A 22,283-nucleotide genomic window follows, 5' to 3' on the forward strand; every position below is an offset into this window, starting at 1 on the left:
GAATTATATATGGGGGGGCTTATATAAAAGTGTTTTAAAAGCCTCTCTGTTTTCCTTTTAGCTTTTCATCTGCCAATACCACATTTGGCTGGCAGCAGACACGAAGGGGATTTTGGTGCTCATTCCTGGATATCCAATGCTTAACATTATGGTCAGCACTTTCATATTTGTGTGTGTGGCACATGAGATTTCTCAGATCACTAACGATCTAGCACAGATTGTTGTTCCTAAAGATAACCCAACTCTGCTGAAAAGGTTGCTATGCATAGCTGGATTTTTTTCTGGACTACTACTCTTCTCAGCCATTCAAGATCAGTCGAGGCATTAACTTAAAAACGTTCTTGAAAACTGTCTTCAGGTTTACTTTGTGTCTGCCTGAAAATACTCAAATGGAGGTACAAGAAGACATTTAAACAAAGTGTGTGGAAAATGTATATAGTGGAAATGTACATATTTTGTGTGGAAATAGCCGCCTTCTCTCAAAGAATCTGAGAAACAGGAATGCACTGTACAGAATTGCATGTGAAATTAAGTCTTTTCTACTGGATATAAATTTCTGTTTACATATCTGCTTAAATGTAACATGAAGAAGTGAAGTTAGATGGTTTAGCAATACCATATGGTATCATGGAATTAACTTTACCTTGGGACAACAGACTGAATGGTGGATATTTACTAGTATACTGCATATACATAACATACTGCAATCGCTCTCATCAAGGAACTGTTTTTATAAAAAGAGAGCAAAATTGTGATCCTTAGTCAATGGTTACCTTTGGCTGATGTGAAACAAGAAGTTACTTCTCTGGTAATCTAGGGTATTTTTCTAAAAAAAAAAAAAAATCATAATTTCTTGTTTTGGAATGAGTATTTTCGATGCAGCTAGTATGTGCTATATGAAGCTCTTTATACATTGAAACGAAAAGTCATCACCAGTTTAGTGATTTAAGATTATACCCAAGTTTACATAATGTTTTGTGGGTTTTTTAAGACATTTTCAGCAAATATGGTGAATTCTAAAATTAAATTATTGTTACAGATATACAGGCAATTTTATTTTGATTTTTCCTAGAATTGTTTGCTTTTTAGTAAGTTTTCCACTAATTCATTTAACTTTTACAGTTCTCTGTAGAATCCCAGTGAAAAAACAGATGAATAGTTTGCAGAGACTCAGTTGAATATTGAGACGTTCTGGAAAACTTCCATCGTTTCGCAGTCAGATGAAATACCATCATACCCACTTCTTCAGATCTTACAGGGAAGGAAGAGCAGGGGAACATTCATTTTTGAACCTGTCTCTGAGTTTGTAGGTGACTTTGAACTAGGTCTCACTAGGAAACTGGTACCATATTCTATCCTGTAATAATATTTTCATTTCAAAGGATAGAAGTCAATCTGTTGATATCATGCGGATGAGGATTGAGTGGTGTTCCTGTTACATGCAGCTAGTTCAGACTCTTAAAATTTGAATGAGACAAGCTGTTTGACTGAACCTGATTTCCCACGCTGTCTAGCAGTGCCCATCTTTCATTACCACAGATCGAACTCAACCCAGTTTTAACTCTTTCCTTTAGTATAAAAAGTAAAAATGAAAGAAATAGCACTTCCATGTGGAAGTGCCAGGTTGTAGTTTAAGTTTTACTGATTCAGTGGAGTTAGGATGATTCCTTCCTTGTTTGTGGTTTCGGTTTCAGTAATGCTCTAGGCTTCAGTTGCTTCTACTGATTACTTTTTAACAGTTGAAAAATGAATACAGTATTGTTTTCCAAGCATATGTGCAATTATATGTAATTTTAAACAAGATCTTAATTTATACTGTATATATTCCAACACATGCATGTTTTTGATGTTATCTCAGTTGAAAAAAGGAATTCAGACTTGCAGCCAAAAATGACTGCAAAATAATTTCTGTGAAAGAATGGCTTCAAATTTTGTAATAGAAAATAAAATACCTTAAGGAAGATGGGTCCGTTCAATCAGAAAAAGATATTCATTCAACTGTCCCAAGATTGATTTATTGAGCAATTTTGCTAAGTCAGCCAGCTATTTTGATAAGCTATTGGAAAGATAACTATTTGTTAATTTGTGTACATTATTTCCAATGTTTGGGAAGTTATCTTCATTTATCAGTACATTTGAATTACTGAAAGAAATGGTATAGATGAATGCTGTGGTTGTGGATAAAATGCATAACCTTCACCTATACCAGCATTAGAAGCAAGGAAGAACTGTGAGTTTAAGGGGTATTTTTTTGTTTTGTTTTTCACAAGCTAAGTATTGTAGATACAGTTTTATTTATCAGTTGTACAGATTTGGTTAAAAGATTTATTTTTAATGTTTGAATTAATGCACTTGTTTGCTGTATGTGGGATAAATGTATTTTCTTTTAAGGTTATGTGAAACTATGAAGTAATTTAAACATTAAATAAATGTGCTGTGGATGCTTATTTTTGTAATGGGAGGAGCATCAATTAAGTAAAGCTTTTTATTGTTTGACTCTAGCTGGGCTGCAGTTCACTGTTATGCCTGCCTTAAATTACAGATTAGTATTGCAGAGTTTCTCCAAAGTGATATTCTGGATACTGTTTCTTCAAATACTTACTTTCAAAGGGAAGATACTTACACATCACAAGTGATTTTGGGTGCAGTGCAGGGAGAAAGACTCTTCTGCAGCACTTCAGACTGCTCAGTTGCTATGACTATAACATTGGGGTTAAAATAGGCAGGAAACTCGGAGGTGAAGTTCTGCTTTTGCACAAGAATGAACTGTACTGTACTTCTCTTCAGCACGGCAACATCAGGAAACCCATTCTGCAGTCTTAATTCAGTTAAGGAATTTAGCTTTATATTTAGCTACTTAGTTAATAGAAAGGGACTCCTCAAGCAAAAGATTCAAAGCAGTATATTTCATTTAATCTCCGGGAGAGTTCCCCTTGTGATTATACTGGGGCTTTGGGGCTATTACATCTGCGCTGGGCACCTGACATAAGTGGTGTGAATACTACCCATCCTTTACAACATCCTTACAACATCTGTGTGGGCATCTTGCCCAGTGAAACAGAAACCTTGCATGATTGGCTCCAGTTCTTTGATTCTTAAACATTTACCATTCTTTGCAGCTGTCCATGATATTAACTACTATAACAAGAAGTTGTTCAGGCATCATTATATAATAAACAGGCAACAACATGACTACTTAATTTAACGTTTTCCTATTTATTAGATTTTTTACATTTCATATATTTACAAAGACATCCTTAACGCTTTCTATTTATTTTGGTTGCAACTGTCACTTAATCATTACAATATCGTTCATACTGTTGTACATGGTTAAAAAGAGGCTGTGAATTTACTGGTTTAACTATCATGAATTTTAAATATTACTAATATTAATCATTCTTTAACGATTAAGAGACTTTAGCCAGCTTTATAAATCTATGTTTCTGTGGTAGATATTTTAATAAGTAAAAATAAATCACTTCTTATTAAAACTTACCTAAAATAAATGAAGCTTTTAACCTTAAAATAGTTCAGGTGTGCTTAATACCCAAGTCTTCCACATCAGTAGATTCTTTTCAGAATATATGGAGCATTCACTCACTGGTACAAACTAATTATGTACATAACAGTTTAGGAAACTTCCTTAAATATATTGGCACTGTTGTATATTAATACAGATAGAGAAAGTAAGAATGGCTTGATTGAACTGATTGTCCTAAAATTATCAGAAATTATGATCCAAAACCAGTACTAGTCACAAAGTTTAGTCCTGTGTTGAATTCAAAATCGTCATTTAAAATCCATTCCATTCATTTCTGTGTCAGAGCAGTAGGAACTTATGCATTTAAAATTAGAGGTAAAACTCAAAGGCTGGTTGTACTCAAACTTTTCACAGCGTAGATGAAAAAGGTACCTGTTTAATATAAATCTCACGGGTGACTGCCTGGTTTGGAATTCATTTTGCACTGTCAGCCAGCCAGCCCGACTGCTGGGAAGAACGACCGTTCTCTTAGCAGGCTGGCTGTCTGTCGGGCGAAGTTTTCTCTTCCTCAGCACGTTTTGACTACGTGAGCGTGCAGCTGTGATGCAGGCCACTCCCAAAGGCCGTAGGAAGGGCCGCTCATTCCACCTAGTTCAGAAACTGGTCTATTTTTTTCAACCCAGTACAGGCTGAGCCTCTTGTAGTATAATCGGAACTGTCACTAGGCGTATGGCTAGGTGAGTTTGTTAATGATGTAGTGTGTGTTGTGGTTCGTGTTTAGGATGCCCTTAGCAACAGTGACCCTTCAGGCTGGACAATGTGTAAGTATAAAAAAAAAGTTGGTTTTGTCTTGTTTGAAATACAAATGGAGTGTGCTCATCCACAGTGAGCACTGTTTATATATTTTGCTGCACTTTTTATTGGGCCCGTTGCACAGAAGTATCTAAAAAGTCTCAGCACTTAACTGTGTGCCATGGCCTTGCATTCAGGTCCAATCCTGTAACTACGCCACTGTGGGCTTAAAAATGCATAGTCTTTTTGAAATAAAAAAATGTATTTTCCCCAAAAAGGGCCATAACTCTAAAATGCCAGTGACTACTTTGGTCTTTCTTTGAATAATGTGGAAAAAAAACTCATTTTACAGTTTCTTTTTTTGCCTCAGTCCTGAATTCCTAAGGGAGTCTCTGAGCAAAGACCTGGTCAGAAAGGAACTGCTTAGCTAAGGAAATGTAGCCAGCATATAGTAGCAAATTTTAAAGTAGATGCAGCTTTGTGCTTAAATGCCACTGGCCTGATGAACATACAGCTCCTGAAAAAGAGAATATTACAGAAAAAGCACAAGTGTCATTTAAAAATAGTATGAGCCTTTGGGGTAAAACCTCGAGAACTTAGTGTGAGATGTTACAGCAGAAGTCCTTTAAATCCTTCATTGTGCTGTAGTTGAATTGAGGATTTATGCAAGCATCAGAAAAACTAATTATTTTAAAATGTCACTTGAGATAAATCATCACCATCTATTAAAAAATAAGAAAACCTCAGCCTCAGTTCAAACCCCTTTTTATCAAGCTTATATTTTTAAGAATTTAGTATAGATGACTGTTTAAAGTAACAGTCTCCCAGCACAGTATGTATTTAATCAACTCCTTAATTTTGAGAAGCTAAAATGTAATCCTTGGTTTACAGGTTTACCTTCCTCTCTCATGAGCATTTTTTTGCTCAAAAAGAATAGTGTAGAAGTTGCAAAAATAAACTGCATTGTGGCATCAAAAAATACCATAAATAATTTTTAAAGCATATTTTCAAAGGGACTTAAGAGTTGCTCCATATTTGCTACAGCAAAATTTATTATTAAAGACACTCATTTCTGGTTCCAGTAGTTTATAATGGTTTCTGATAATTACATGAATGAATGGACAGATTTTAAATGTTTTATTGCTTACATCTTCTCAATTTTCTTAAATGTCTGGTAGAGGAACAGAAATCCAATTTTCACCATGAATAGTTCAGCTTTTTGCAAAAAAAATAACTTATTACACTTCTCTTATCTCTAGAAAACGAATGCCTAATAAATCTGGAATACGATTTCTAAGCCTCACTATTTTGCACAAAATTTCATGCTTACATACTACTACTTTTTGTGTGCAAATGTAAGGCAATTATGTCGTCCCATAGGACAGAGTCTAAAGTCCTTTGAACCTTTTGCTTATTTTGAAGTTTTGACTTCCCCATTAAAGGTCTCAGAAGAGATCACAAGATAGAAGAAAGTTTGATATTTATTAATACATATATTTGAAAGATTATTTTCTCAATGTAACAAATATAAAAAGTTATCCGTGTTTACAAATTCTCAAAAATGTCCAAAGTACAAAAAGATACAATACATGAGTTATATGTAAGTGATTGTACTGTCTGGCACTGAAATCACTTATTACTGTGGGCATGCACAATATACACCAGAAAGTCTCATGCATCAATCAATCAGAACAAATAAGGAAATAAAATAATTACTGCTTTCTCTGATTACAAGTTCATTGCTTCTGTCAGTTTTCTTTCCTCAGGAATACCATTTACCTGTAAATAGATGAGACTTTATATAATCCATCAGGGTCAAAAGATACTTCAACAGTATCAGTTGCTAACATAGTACCTAATTGGTATTTATTATTCCTTTTCAGTGACTACGTTAGAATTATCAGTAGAAACAGGCTGTGGCTTTCCAGCTTGTCAAAACCAATATAAACAAAAAAGGTAAAATTACCACCTACCCCAAGGGATGGCATATGGAAAAAGCTTTGCTTGTGCCCTTTGGGGAAAGGAGATGTCTTGGAAAAGATCATTTTCATAGTGAATTTATCTTTCTACTTGGGATCTGACAGACTACAGAGAATGGGAAACTGAAATTGGAAATGCTGTATACAGTATACATGCACTTTTTTTTTTCTTTAGTATTAGAGGAATACCGTGTAACTTTTTTCATCTAACAGGTCAAGCTAGTTAGCATGAATTTTGCCAATCTGCAGAGAAGTAGTTACAAAAAGCAAAACTTAAGTAATACACCTTTTCACATTATAATTCACTATCAACTTTTCAGCAGCATAATAAAAGCATTAGGTTTAAATTGTTATCTTTCACACAATTCCTTCCCAATTATGTTTTAACTTCTCAAAATAGTCAAGCTAATAAGTCTACTTGCTGCATTTTTAAATACGGTAACACAAATTCCTTTGTTCCTTACTGGGGATTCAAATAATCACTGAAGATGATATGGTTTATTAGCTTCTCTCTGGTCTTCAAATTAAGTAGTGAGTACTTCCTACTGAGCCTTTAAAAATTAAATATCTGCTTATTTTCTTAGTTTATTATTAGTGCTGGTTATCATTGGGAATTCTCCACAGGAAAGGAAAAAAAAACAATAATTTTATATTTTTATAGTTTATGATTTATAGTTTTTTCTGGCCTTGTGTCTTAATTGTGTAAACTTCTTTATTGAACAGACAAATTTGGTCGCTGTTTATGCTGATGCTACTTCAAATCTTAGGGTGCTTAGATTTATTTGAAATCTAACACACACCTTAAACTTCTGACAATACAAATTTAAATTTCCATTTAGAAGATAATTGCATCAGACACATGCCATCATGTCATGTCATCTGTACATCTGAGTTATGGAGGAAAGTGTCACTGTAAACTAAGAAAGCAGGAGGAAGTGCTATCCCAAATAAGTTGTTTTCCCATTTCTGAGAGCTTGTCAAGACACTGTCTGTGAGGGATGTGAAAGACCAGATGCATGTTGCAGCTCACCCATGCAAAATGAAAAGTAACTAGGCTGTGCCTGAAGTATAGTGAGTTTAGAGGAAAATAAATGTGCACGCATGCATATGCACTTGTCTGACAGGTAGCACTGTGCCAATTTCAGCATTGCGCTACAAAAAAATGTACATACAAGAACCAAGTATTATATTTCAATCCCTTAGAAATTATTAAAAGATTTAGCAGCAACAAATACCCAGGGTCAGCTATTCAAGACATCTAAAACATCAAGTTGCTACTTGTAGAAAATGAGTATTCACAGTTTATGCCAAGCATGCACCTTTTTATCTGATATTGAACCAAAATTTGTTGGTGCCAGATAAAAACTCATGAACAGAGCACAGATCTAGCCAGAGCAACTAACTGATAAAAGAATCATGTTAATACAGTTTGTTCTTGTTAATATACATGCTGATCTTTTAAGGCAAACCAAATATCTGAATATTTTATAGACTGAGAAGTAAGCTTTCAAGAAAAGGGGATTTTTTTTCGTGTATTTTTGAAGTCTACCTAGAACTGCTTCTGCTTAGAAAGAGTTAAGAGTGATTTTTTTTTTAAACAAAATATTTACTTCACAAAATACAGATCTTTAATTGTACACAGGGAAACTTTTAAGACATATTTCTACAAGAGTTCTTTAGAGCTACTTACAAGCAACAGACTCATGCTAGCTTGTATTTTGTTTCTTTGGTAAATAAGTATCCTCACTACCATCTTCAACATACATACTATAAAATCTACAGTACTACGAAATCACTCTCAGGTTATTTTGCATCTTTTCCACTGCAGAACAGACTGGAATTCTCAAAGCCAAGTATTCATAACAGAAGAGCTGAACTGTGTGACATTTACATTCTGCCTTACAAATGCCTACAGTAGTTGAGTGTTACAGAACTACTCTAAATTTCAGACCAGACCAGTGCTGAGGCTTTGGATGGAAACCTCGAGTGTCACCTGACATTTCCGATATATAATAAAGCACACAAATAGCAAACTTTTTAATCATACTGTGTAGAACTACCATCAGTTTAATACAAATGTGTCTTTAATTCCCAGATAACAAAAAAGGACGTGGGCAGAAGCACGTATTATATACTTGCCTCAAATCTTTGAAATGTTGTCATACGGAATTCTCCTTTAATCCCCGAAAGCAGTAATGAAGAAGAAGGATTTTAAATGAAAACAAGAGTTTCTTTTGTAATGCCTAAGTTAAAACAAACCTTCCTCTCAGAGCTGTAGTACAATACATGTATCTCCAGAGTTTTGCCTAAATACTCCTTTGAATACTCAGAAGTTATTCTTTGGCCTCTACATTTTCCTAGTATGATCCTTATCCTCTTCCCTACATGATTGCAGTTTTTTCTATGATCTGATATGCTAACTAAAGAGAATAAATCCCAGCCTTTACCGATACTTTGATGGGGATCATTCAGAAGCTCAATCACTATGTTATGATTTGTGAAAAAGATGCAAAAGTAACAAGACGCTGGAAACCAATGGTGTGGATATACTTGTTCTCCCCACAAATTGCTGAATATCAACTGTTTGTGTTTAGTACCAGCAAGAAAAAAAAGCTATTTCTTCAAGACCTTAGATGATATTGGTAGGAATGAGAAGATTTAATTTCCTAACAAGTTCTGTAGAACTCAAACAGTGTAACTGTCTTTGAGAATCTGGCTAAAATGTGGCATTGTAATAAAAAAAATGCTATGTTTCCAACTTTTAGCTCTACCAGATACCAGTGGTTCATACTGACTCTCACTGCAGCATTTTTACTACTTGTCCAATAAATCTCATCCCAAATTTCCACCAATTAATCTAAAAAAGCCATGGCAAAACAATGCTGTAATACTTCATTATATTTGAAAATGGTTTCCACTGCTCATAGATTGTATATATTTTGATTGGTGATTCCTGCCCACTGACCATTTTATTGGCAGAGCAATTTTTTAATACTGACCTGCAGTCTGCTGCTGTGGAATCTGAGTTTGATGTGGCAGGTTCCTACAAAAAAATGAAAATAAATAAATGAAAGAAGAAAGTATTTTTAATGCTTCCATGCAAAGTCTGAAGTATGTTACACATAAAAATTCAGTCATTCTACTCAAAATTGTATTGTTTTTGCTTATGAAGCAACAATCTATTTTCTTTAAGTAAACACTATTGACAAAAGGTTAGACAAGTCAACAAAACAAATAAAAATAGTGTTAATGGATAGCTCCCATCATTTTACTTGTCAGTCAGGTTCAAATATGTGAAAGGCCAGAAAAAGGCAACAAGAGTCATGTTGGCTTCAGACGTAATGCAAAACTCTGCTTCCATAAATGAAAAATAGAGAAAGGGTGACAATCTTTGAAACATTACTGACTGTGGAATGAATGAATATTCAACTAGTATCATACGTAAGACTAACTTTGGCTGTGACACCACTCACAGCCAAATTACCCTTTTTTGTGCCCTTCTTAAATGGCTAATTTAAGAGGTACTAAATACTAGAGTTGTTTTTACAGAAAGGAATAGGACGTTGTAATGCAGTTGAAGTGGCAAGAGTTGTGCGTGTAACTTCAAAGAGCTTTTGGCACAGGCTCTGGAACTTCTGTTATAAAAACACTTACAGCCTTGGCTTTCTTTGCAATTAATCAAGTGAATAGAGAGAGACATATGCACAAATTTTCTTAAGTGCCAGGGCCCAGGTATACAAAGGAAAGACTGAAAGTATCATCTGGAAGTCTAATCCTGACTCTGTCATTTCTTAAATAAGCTTTACGATGCAGTTGATATAAATACGTGCTCGCAATCAGAACCTGGAATTGTTTTTAAGTCAACACAAGCTGGTATTGTACTATTTGATTGTAATTCCTAGCGTTAAAATAAGTAAAAGATCCTATAAGGCCAAAATTGATTATGCTGACAGGTCCTTGTTTCTTTCAATGTAATTTTTGACTTTATTTTTAAAATTGCTATTTTGAATAGAGAAAAAACTGTCAAATACAGGGAAGAATACTTAAAAGTAATTATAAAATGGCTAATCTGTACAGATTTACTTTCTGGAGAAAGTTTTGGAGAGTTTTGCTTTAAGATAGCAGAGGAGAAAGCACTCAGCGCATAGCTACATTACGAAAGGAGTTAGGGCCACGGCAGTGCTGGCACCGGAGCAGCGGCAGGAGGGCCGCGCCGTGCCCCCTCGCGCAGGCCTGCCGGCGGCGGAGCGCGCTACGGCAGCGTGGGGCAGCACCGCGCCAGCCGGCCCGGCTCGCCCGCCAGCCGGCCCGGCTCGCCCGGACACCTTCCCCGAGGCACCGCTCTCGGACGTCTCGCTGTGGGTCAGCAGAAGCCAGCGAATGCTTAGCTGAGCGAGGAATACAGTCTGATTCCAGCAATTCACATTTGAGTGTACCAGATTCATATGACTGCTGGCTTTATGTAATACTAAGGCACAAAAGTTGTATCTGAATTGGTGGGTCTGCAAAATAGAGATAAAAATGATTTAAACTATTTATAAACTAAGACTTTTCTGATTAGCCAAACAGCAAGTAAGATGCTGCCTATCGGTAAGAATATAGCACAAGGTACACTGATTACAATAACTTCTCTGTTAACTTCTTAGTGTAAGAGAAATAATTTTTTATGATAGAGTATGGTCAAAGCCAGTATCTCTTCCTTTAAAAATAAACTTGGAGTCTGTTCTGATTTATTCATAGCATTTAAGAATATTAGCAGGAGATCCCTAAACTGTGACAAATGACTGTGTCATATAGTCATATCAATGTCCAGCTGGAGGCATAAATTACTACAGGTAAAGTTTATCAGCATCTGATCCACAGAGACTGCAGAAATAATATAGAAAATAATTTCAGCATGACACAAAAATATATCTTTCATTGCACCTTTTTCCTTACTAAGGACTTAAATCAATAATCTTGCCTCTTATCAAGTTCAGAATAATAAGCAGCAGTTATTATTCCTTTCTAAGTAATATGTGCAAGATCTGAAGATAACAAAGTGAACTGTTTCCTTGCTCTTGCTTTCTATCATCTACTCTTATTGAAAATTTCATATTACATAAATTTATTTCATTGGTAATAATACAGCATTCTTCACAGCAAACGCCAGGTTTCCAAATAGTCTCTATTAATTTAGTCCAACTCCCTAATCATATCTTTGTAAATGAAACAGGAGCCAATTAATAATGAGAAAGACAATCAACATAAGTAATTAAAAACAGTAGAACAAAAGCATTTCCTTCTTGAAATTGTATCAAATTTCTGGTTCTAAAGCACCAGCAGAGTGCAGCACAGAGATAACGCAGTTTTTAGGAAACTTCAGCAATTGTTACCTATCTTTCCATTGTTCCCTTGAAGTATATAGCATGATAGAGAGCAACAGTAAAACGAATAAAGTCTTTTCTATAAAAGCATTTCATACAATGTAAAAATACTGTTGCATAAAAGTGTAGGTGTGGACAAGACTTAGTTACTTCCATTTAAGCCACTGGTTTTGAGATGCCCCTGCTCAAAAGTATTTCTTAATATTTATGTATTGTATTTCAGCAGCAAAATATTATTTACCTAAGAATTATTATCTATTACTAACACCTACCAAGAATAATGGATTCCCTTTTCCTAATCTGCAGAATCTAGTTTTACAAATACATCATTATACTATGCCTACTAAAATATAGAATGCAATACTATTACTTTTTGTTGGTGGTGGTTTGAACATCTTCTCTGGTTATTAGTAATTTAATTATCAATTCTGATTGTCCTTTTCAAAATCTTCATTACCTTTCATGTTATTATATTTAAAAGACTGAAAAAAGGAGTTGGCCAATTCTGTTTTTGCTTATAGGCAGTTTGCTCCATTTTTCTGCCAAATGAACAACTTCCAAGAAATGGAGAATTAAAAAAAAAAAAATCATCAAAAAACCCCCACCAAATGTGAGTAGTTCAACTTATTAGCATTCTTCAAAAATAAATATATATATAAGAAGCATAACTATAAGATTGTCATTACTGTAAAACAAAATTTAGTATGAGAAAAAGATTAAACAATTGGTTTAAGTTTTTCATCAGAATGCTTTTGGGAAGCATTTGGGAAGAACTCCCTTTTTTAAAATTTGTGTCTCCTATTTGAAATATTTTTGAGAGCTATCAATTTTTCAATCTAGAGAATGCACCCCTCTGCTCCTTGGCACTAGGTGTGAGACACTTCTGTCAAAGTGAAAGCAATCCAGATCCTTCTGGACAGGTTTTAAAGAAGCTCTGTGCTTTCCCTGCACCAGAGCAGCAGGGAGCCAGTGTGTTCAGGCCTCCCCAGCTGCGCCGGAGAGACAGCTGGAGCGCAGGGGCTGAGCACCTTGGCTTTCCGATTCCTGCAGCCTGGTGGTGGTAGGAGAAGAGCGAGCTGTGGAGTGGACACTTGCTCTTTGGCAGGCCACCTAGAAAGTTCCTGTCAATTTACCTCCTGTTTGAAAATAAAAGCAAAGCCAGCAAATGCTCCAGATGCGCATGTAGCAAGGAGAAAAATACCAAAATACCCACAACGGAATGTTCCTGGAAATCTCATTAAAATCTGTGTTTTGTCTTTTTGTTCCTGTTACAATGATATTTTAACCAGAATAATACTCCTCTCATCAGAACGTAATTCTATTCACCAGTCAAGTTTAGAAGAAAACTAGATGAGGGTACAGAGTGATACAACTAGCAGCTAATATGAGGCTGCTTAATTGTATTGGCAGATTCTGAACAGGTAGTTAAATAGCAATCAGTATTGGTATGTTCCCTAACAGAGTCCTACTATCTGCTGCGGCACCTTGAAACGCCGTTTTTCCCTGCTGGTGTTTGCAGGGCTGCATTCAGTTATGTCACCTTCCAGAGACCTGCCACCCCTCCCCTCACTCATCAGCATGTTTCCTCTTCCCTTGTCACAGGGACTGGGAAAATGGAGTATTTCAAGGAGGGTGACCACGCACAAACAGAACACTTCTGGGAGGGACAGGGCTACAGAGTTTATGAAATGGGAATGGATGATAATGTCACTTCCCAGACCATTGGCTCAGATTTACTCAAATCCAGATAACACAACTAAACCTCTCTAGAAATTTGTCTTGTTTTTCCTATAGCCCTACCAGCTCCTTTGATTTAGGACCGATGAGTCAGAGTTATAGGAAAGTTTCTGACAAACAAACTCTAAGAAATAGTAATAAATATTTTTCTGGTTTCTGTTTTGGAGAGAAGCTAGCAACAATGGAAATGGCTGAGAGTTCTGCACATTTTCCTTGGTAAGCTGTATTTATCATCTGTGTAATGGAATATGTTCTTCTGTTCAATGTTAACATTTCAAATATAAACCCTGCATGACAGGTGCATAACTATGTACTTTGAAAGTCTGGATATTATGGGGTGAATGGTAGTTTTATACTAGAACGCCAAAGACATAAGTTAATTGAGGCAGGATTTCTAAAACCAAACATTTTAATCGCTGCTTCTGTCAAAGTACTATTTCTTCAAAATATGCAGGAATGTAATTGTCCCACAAAAAGTTCCTTGCCAAGTTTGGAGATTGAATTCCAGTCATTTAATTTTATAACAGAAGGCCTTTACTTCTGCTTGAAATGCAAACATCAAAGCAATCTTACACTACAGAATTACTACTGATACCGCCATGATAAACACATTCAGACAAAAATCATTAGAATCCATAGCTTAAATTGTGTAATGCAATGATTATAAGTATTTAAAAAAAAATCTAAATACTTACTGCTGTGTTTGCATCAGTGGCATGCTAGTATTATCATAGTTGTCTGTATGAAGGGGTGGTACAATCTCACCAGTAACTGGGTGAAAGACAGGAAGCGTTGAAAGAGGCCATGCTATCTCTCTATTTTTAGACATGTCACGAAGCTCTTTGGTTGATTTCTGTATAGCACTGTGGTGGACCAACTGGATGCTATGTCAAAAAGAAATGAAATAGTAAGTATATATTTTAAGTGCTCTGTCTAAATGGGTAGAAAATTACTATTTTTCTTTAAAATACAAAGATCAAATTTGTTGCATGCTACCTACTCAATAGCGCAGCAATTACAGTAAATCTCCCGATTAACACAGTTAATGTAATAAATAAAGGATTCATTTAATTTTGAAGGCAGTAACTATTTCATTAAGTTTTGCTATCTGGAAGAAAATGTTGCATAGGATCCAAGACTGTACAACTTAACTGCTAATATTCCATTTATTTGCTGCTGTTAAAATAAACATTTTGATAACTCCTACTTCTTGTGGTAGACTTACAAATACTAATAGAAGATTAGTTTTATAACACACTAATATTGCCACTGGATGCTTTCCAGGACACTCTTTCCTCAGTTCACTGCCTTTTAAGATACAGACTGGGAAGTCCCATAACGAAGAGAATAAATTGCATATTAATATGCTTATTCTAACAAAATTATTTTATGTTGAATTGATAGTTGTTAATTTCAAACCCTTTTTATTGTCATCTTCTATCCTTGCCAAGGCTCTGTTTTAAAAGCAGCTTTCACATTTATGAATTAAACCATGATTAAAGAGAATGAAAGAAGATTATGACACACATGTATGAAGCATGACAAGCTACTGAGCATGAAAATTAAATGAGAAAAGAAAAATAACAGGAAAGAAGACACTTACTCTGGTGTTTGCATGTTTCTCTTTTCCCTAAAAACAAAACAAAATTTATGAATTAAATAATAGCATTGATAGTTGGAACATTAAATCTATCTGATGATGAAAATAGTACATGATGTGGAAATGCTGACAATGTTACTGCTAAATGCAGCTTGGCAGCATTTGCAACCAGGTTTATGACAAGGCCTTGATGAACGCACATATAAAGATGTGATACTGATGATAGACACACACACGCACAGAAATGAAAATGCAAGTTAAAGAACAAGCTTTTGGCTAAATTAAATTCTGTGACAAAATGAAATTGTAGTTCATGTAAGAAATGGTAGAAATTACGTTACTTGCTGCTTTCTTTTTATATTAATCTCCTTTATAATATGTCTAAATTCAGTTCATATCCTCAACCACATTTATTTTATTAAAGTTAGCATCTTAGAAATTACTTAATATTCTCCTAAATCAATGATCCTTTATTATTATTTTATTTGTTTGGGGTAAGGGGTTTGGTGGGTATGTGGAGAATTTTAACCCTTTCAACTAGAACAATTACAGTCCCTACAGCCACTCTCTTGGAAATTATTATTGTGGTTAGATGAAAAATAGTTCATTATTTCAATTAGATGTCTTTTCACCTGGTTTAAGTTTCTTTATGAACTGAACAGAGTTCTTCTAACAAACAGTTTTCTATCCATGACAGTCTTAAAAAAAAAATTACAATTACTTATTAACGTAGTAAAGTACTCACACTCCTTCCCGTCGGCAGCACATGATATAGGCAAGTATTAGAAAAAGCACCAGTGCTATTGCCGATGGCACTGCCAACGTAATTAGGAAATCCGAGTAATAGTCTCTGCTTTTCAGTGTATCAGAAGGTGGTTTGTATTCTCCACCATCAGGTAATATCCCCTCTCCACGGATCACTTCCTGAAAGGTGGAAACCTGTTTTGTATTGTCAACCTGATACCCAGAAGGGGGAAAAAATACATAACAAATTAATAGGATGTAAAAATAGAAAGCATTTAACTAACCATGACATAGAGAAGAATCTGTATTATACAACATCTCACAAATTCTATAAAACTGTGTCCAATAATTATTCTTTTTTTAACAAATAAAACCTCATATTGCCTTGAAAATTTCTGATCATTATCATAGGTAGTATTATAACATTGTTCTGATTTTATGTTATTTGATGCCTACCAGCTATACTCTGTTTTTTACAGATTAATTTTACGGATATCTTGCACAGATAACATGAGAGTAAAAATTTGGCCCATTTTTACTACAATCTAATTATTTGATTTCTTTTTGAGGAATTCAACCATTTCTTACTGGTCTCCCTAAAAAACAATACTGCCCTCTCTTGTATGAAGTTGCTAGAGATGAAGAGCAGAGTACCTACAAAGTGTCCTGCAGCTCCTGTCCTATCAAGGCCTTGCACCTAGTGCTCAAAACAGCAAGAGGCATTAGCCAAGCTATTGTACCGACCAGCTCTGTTGCCTCCTGCCACCCACCCCATGCAGGAAGCACTGCACCACAAGACGTACTGTCCTTTAGTTGATCAGATCCAGAGTTCAAGGTTTTTGCACCTTCAAGTTCAACTGGACTCTAGAAGGCTGCATTCCTGGCCACGAGTATTTTTTAACATCTGTATCTTGTTCCCAGAAATACAACTTTCTTTTTGTTATTGATTTTCACATTGCATTTAACTAATTGACTACCTTTCTCACATGACCTTCAAATTTTACATCTTCATTTTCTTGGTATCTTCAGTTAGATAGTCCTGGTAGATTTGATCAATGTTATTTTTAGAACTCTCCCCAGATCATTAATGAAAATAAATTGTTTTTGTCTATGTGCTTGACCTTTTGCCTGAACTTTAATTGAGAAATCTTGCAACTGATGGTTATTTTTCCATAATTTACACTTTAATTCATGCACTGGTGCATTAGAACTTATGCAGTGGTTGAAAAGGTTTTTATGGAACACTAGCAAGAATACTTTGTTGAGCTTCAAATACCTATATTTTTAAGTACAAGGTGGTTTGACAAAAATCAATTTATATATTTTCCACTTACTAAGTGCTGATGTTTAGGTTAGGTACACCAAATTCCACTTAGCTACCTAGTGGAATCTCAAGCCTTAAGTATACGCACAAGAAAGATTTAGGCATCTACTAATGTGACTGACCAAAGCTCATACAGAGAGTGAGGATAAGCTATCCAACAATAGAACTGAGTACATTAAGTTGCGCCTCTTTCCAGGGTTTGGGACCCACAAACCTAAATCCACTCATTGATTTAGGTGTTAACTGCCAAAGTCACCTCATAAAAAGTGAGAGGAGGAGGATACGATGGTTGTATTTTCACTCACTGGTCTATGTTGTGATTATGGGAAACAGAGTTCTCTCCCTTCCAATCCACAGATCTTGCGACCTTGCCCCTAGTTTTGCCTTATGAAAAGCAGACTATGGTTAGGTGGAGGTAATCTTGGCTCCATTTTCCCTTTCAGCCACCAGCTTACAGCATGCAGCAATGATGCTGTTGGCAGCAGTAAACACCCCGAAGACTGTTTAAATTCAGTTATTACGGCAGGCTGCCAAAACAAGTGACAAGCTCAAGAAGGGAGATGATTGTGTTCTAGACTGCTAAACTGCAAGGAAAACTATACTTCTCTTAGATGGTCTTTTCCTGTTACACATCCCAAGGTGATCTCCACCCTTCTCAAAATAACATGACATTGCTGCTTCGTGATTAGTTTATGAGACACTCTTACTGTCAGATTTTTTTTTTTTTTTTTTTTTTTTTTGGAGAGGCACTTCTAACCAGTTGCTCCTGATTCTGCATGTGTACAGTTGATTATTCTTGCATTAGTGCACTATTCCTCCACTTCTCCTTCACAATGTGTTCTAAGGCTATTTCTCCAATTTCTTAACATTTTTCTGAATTACAATCTTGTCCTTCAAAGAACTTGTAGTTCCTTTCCGTTTCATGGGGCCTGCAAATTTAATTTAATAAACACATTCTGTCACCTAGCCTATTAATGAAAAATTCTGCTTTGATTATGGCTATCCAACCAATTTTGCACCATGTCCATGGTAGTTTCATCTAGACCATGTTTCTCAAGCTTACTTATGAGACATCATGAAAAGACTGTACCAAAATAGAAATGATATCTACTGCTCCTTCCCTACTCTTGTCTGGTAGAAGGAAATCCATGACTTGACAAAATTTGTTCTTGACAAATGCTGACTGCCACTCAGCCTTTTATTATTTTTCAGGTGTTTGTAAATATTTTTCTGTGCATTGTTTACAATTTCTTAACTCAATAAATGGTAAATAATCCAGATATTATTGCAAAAACAGGTATCATATTCTAGCTTTCAAAGAGCTTTCCTAATTCTTAATGTAAGAAAAGAAAGAATTGGAGGTTATCTAATGGACTGTGTACAAAAATATCAATTTTTATAGCCAACACTTTTTTTATGTTATGCAAAAACTTTTCATCATATCTCCCTTTCACTTTCGTCTTGGGTAATATCTGAACAATCATCTAAGAAGTTTATTTGATGTACCTTCACCATCTTTATATACAAAGTTATCTGCAATGGTCTCTTTCAGTACTGTATCAGTTCCTGATTTTCCTAGTCAAAACTAAACAAAAATAAACTCTAAAAGCTTCTTTGTGAATTATTCTCCTTCCACAGAAAATTCTTGTTTTCAGTTATCATTTTTTTCTTGTGTTTGACTGACTTGAGAAGAATATTCTATTTATTTTGATACTATTACTCAACAAAATTTTATTTTCTTTTTCTCTTCCTTTTTAACATGAAATACATTTTAGACAATTTTCAGAAAGACTTTTAACAAGATAGAAATACTATTTAACTACTCAGTTCTGTAGATTCAATTTTTGAAAAAATATGTATGTGTATGTACTTTTTAAAGAAAACAAGTACAATGAGCAGTATTAGCAGATTGAATTAACTAACTCTGCTTACCTAAATAATTCTCACATTACTTTTAGCTCTGTAAGCCCTAGAGTTCTTTAGCCATTTATATCAGTCATCACTAGTGAAAATGAATTTGGTGGTTTCACTGTTGGTCAGTTATAGTAGAATTCAGCCCACATAGCAAAATTCTTTCACAATCTTAAGTCTCTGCTAAATGGAGAACAATGTCTGATCAGTCACAGTGAAGTGGAATTTGGCAGAATTGTTTTGGGCAGGCTAGCAAAACTCTTACATAAATAATGTCTGGCACAAAATAATGCATTTCTGCAAGCATCATTTTCATACAATAATAAAATAACTCACCAAAGAGATTTTACACCAGTCAATATGGAATTGAGTACGAAATTTTTTATCGCAGGTTATTAAAGGTTCCATTTCTTGACTGCATCTCAGCTGATTTTGTGGGTTTTCAACTTCTCGCAAACATGAAGAGAAAGGAACATCTGCACCGACCATAACATACACGCTGCAGAAAGACAAGAGTAACAGACTGTCAGGATAACCTCTCACAAATGCCCAAGGGACAGTGACATACTCTTCCAAAGATTATTATTGTTCACAGTAACAGTCAGGTGTGTTTTAAAGACCAAAACTTTTTCTTCTTCTTGAGAGTATACCTCATCTAAACATAGGAATCCAATGGGTTTTTCTAGCTACTTATTAGAATTTATTCTAGCTGCATTACATAAAGTTTGCTTAACATTAGAGTTGCGAATTTCTAGAAAGTCATAGAAAGCGTAGGTTCGTCTTGGAAAAATCAGTATTACTTCCAAAAATCACATCAAAAGAACAGGATTTTATCCGTTTTGCTCAGCATAGTATTTTTAAAGTATCTCTTCCCAGATTTTCACAAAAAAATATGAACTAATATTTCTAAACCTAATACAAATATGAACAGTCCAGAGTTTCCAACCTCTCCTGAAAGATTCTATACTGTAGCTATGCACTGCCAACAAAGTCTGCAGAATATTAAAAGCTGAATGTAAACAAAATACTTAAATTCTCATTATCATAAATAAATAATAAATAAAATAAGGGATATTAAACTGATTGTATTATCCATTCATCATTTTTTATACTTAAATATGTACGATGCTGCTGCAAAATACACAGCCTGCTAAAACAGGTAATATTGTATCAATAGATGCTGAAATAGAAATTAGGTCCTGGTTGCCATTTGGTATATCAGGCATTATCTGACTAAAAGTTCGAACAAAATTCAGATATAAATCTGCTTAGCCACTTGAATTAGTATGTAAGTGGTACATCGTAGTATTCATTGGCAAAGTTGCTTTCTCTCTTGCACATAATGTGTTCAGAAATGCACATAATGAACACATAATGTGTTCAGAAATATCAGATGGACAAAAGGGCTTTGAAAGAATAATCTCTGCACAGCCCTCCACACACATCTTGGATTAGGAACTCCTAATACTTTCCTTAGCTATTATTTGACCTATAAATATCTAAAAATCACTAGACTCCTTTATTTTTCCTAGGCAAAAGCACTACCATAACCATATTTTGAAGAGACTGATTAGTTCCACAATGAAGTCTCGTATTTCAGAACAGAATTAGTGGTTACGAATCACAATTGGAAATAGGGGATTCCTGCAGTTTACATTCAGTAATATCAATTCCCCCAACATCTCAGCTTATCACTTTCAACTGTCCACAGTGGTCTTGAATCGCACAACTAAGGATCACATATTGTACTAAGAGTACAACTACAAATGACGCTGCCAGATGCTAAATCCTCTTAGAAATCTGAGTGACTTTGTAACTTACATTGTCACACTTTGTTTCAAAATCTTGAGTTTTGTGAATTGAGTACTGCTGAATACTCAAACGTATGTCAAACAAACACTCAGAGGTAACACTGGAAACACAAAATAAATGTATTTACCTACAAACTGTTTTGAAATTAACAGTATTTTTCAGTATGGGATTGTAAAGTAGTATAGGAACTGTAGCTTGTTGAAACGATATGTAACACAACAAACTCATGGTATAATAATAATCAGTGCACTTTCAGTATCTACTAACAACCTGAATTTCAAAATGTAAAACCATAATTGCAAAGTTTCTAGAAAGTCTGGAAAAGAATTAAGCATTTCAGTAAGACTTCATTTGAACTGACAGAAAGACAAAAATAAAAATGTTAGACTAACATGTCCTTACCCCTCTTTCATGTCATTAATAGGAAGTGGAACTCTCCCTCCCCTGTCTAGTGCCGAAGTAATGTTTATAGCATTCAAGCGCTCTGGCTGCCATACATTTTTCACCGCTCCAAGAAAGTCTCCAAGAACCTCACTTGCTAGCATTTCTTCTACATTCATATTCCTTATGAAGAACTCCGCTTGATATGGTAAAGGAAAATCTAGTTGCAAACAAGAAAGAGTATTGCCTTTAATGAAGGTCTCAAAACAAAGTATTTAAATTAACAATTAATTCAATACCACCTTAGGACTGATATCCCTTTCCAAAAACCTTTTTATTTGAATTAACTCACTTTGAACCTAATCTGATCATGTTTGTTTAATTAAACATTGTTAGTACCATTCGTTATTACCTAAGCTGAAAGCCATTGGCAATTTATGAAGCAACTGGCAGATGAGGAAGGGAACTGGAGAATGAGATTCTCAGCTGGTTTAATCTTCATTAAACAGATAAAATTACATTCATGCTTATCTTGGGTCAAAACTGTGACCTGTAGTGACAACAGATTCCAACTCGCAATGATCCAGACACTGATCTGAGAGACTGCAACGATGAAAATTCAAAACGTTGCAATTTCATGTTGAACCTGAAGATGACAACATACTCCCCTGAAAAGTTCACATTATCTTCCTAAATTAATTACTTACTTGATCATGTAAATCCAACATTCACAAATTGTCCCCATTGAAAAACAGAATAGTGCGCTCCATTTTGAGATATATCAATGTTCTGGTGTTCTTAAGCTGCCAGACCACTTTCAGATATGAACTATGAGTTATTAGCTATCTGAGAAACAACTTTCAAAATTAAGTGCAGTTGATAGGCTACTTGATCTAATACCCTACAGCGAGGCAGTGTAAGGATAGCTGTTTTGTGGCATGTTTACACAGGAATCGAGGTCGGGCGGTGATGTTTGTAGTCCTTCAGGAAGCTAGAAGTAAAGCTGCCGCAGCACAGACTTCACTGCATGAGGTTGTCAGCTGGTTTTCATAGCTCAGAGAGGCCCACGCGACTACATCACAGGTACTACTGTCGCCCACTCGGGCTAGCCAGCTAATTAGGATATGCTACCCCCTCGGCAGCACGCAATGTAACA

General features: G+C 35.2%; 2 protein-coding genes across 8 annotated transcripts in view; one reads left to right on the forward strand and one right to left on the reverse strand.

The window, feature by feature from the left end:
• The window catches only part of CASD1 (CAS1 domain containing 1), a 38,690-nt gene extending 36,189 nt beyond the window's left edge, over positions 1-2,501 (forward strand). For 2 of the 4 annotated variants that reach the window (XR_009957573.1, XM_062569136.1), the window contains exon 19: positions 62-143. Coding sequence is in view for 2 of the 4 variants with exons in the window: in XM_062569135.1 (XP_062425119.1) it covers positions 62-328 (267 nt within the window). In the remaining 2 variants the exon portion in view is untranslated. Of the gene's footprint in view, positions 1-61 lie in introns of all 4 variants that reach the window. The other 2 variants (XM_062569135.1, XM_062569137.1) reach the window with 1 other exon arrangement.
• Positions 2,502-3,196: 695 nt separating this feature from the next.
• SGCE (sarcoglycan epsilon) overlaps positions 3,197-22,283 on the reverse strand; it is a 41,112-nt gene continuing 22,025 nt past the window's right edge. For 3 of the 4 annotated variants that reach the window (XM_062569138.1, XM_062569141.1, XM_062569139.1), the window contains 7 exons: positions 21,149-21,347; positions 19,271-19,433; positions 15,701-15,912; positions 14,959-14,985; positions 14,051-14,239; positions 9,252-9,295; positions 3,197-6,052 (listed from right to left, as the gene is read on the reverse strand). In XM_062569138.1, coding sequence (XP_062425122.1) covers positions 6,036-6,052; positions 9,252-9,295; positions 14,051-14,239; positions 14,959-14,985; positions 15,701-15,912; positions 19,271-19,433; positions 21,149-21,347 — 851 coding nt within the window. In that variant the 3' untranslated portion in view covers positions 3,197-6,035. The remainder of the gene's footprint in view (positions 6,053-9,251; positions 9,296-14,050; positions 14,240-14,958; positions 14,986-15,700; positions 15,913-19,270; positions 19,434-21,148; positions 21,348-22,283) is intronic. The other variant, XM_062569140.1, reaches the window with a different exon arrangement.

Source organism: Rhea pennata, chromosome 2, assembly GCF_028389875.1.
Source record: "Rhea pennata isolate bPtePen1 chromosome 2, bPtePen1.pri, whole genome shotgun sequence".
Classification (NCBI taxonomy): Eukaryota; Metazoa; Chordata; class Aves; order Rheiformes; family Rheidae; genus Rhea; species Rhea pennata.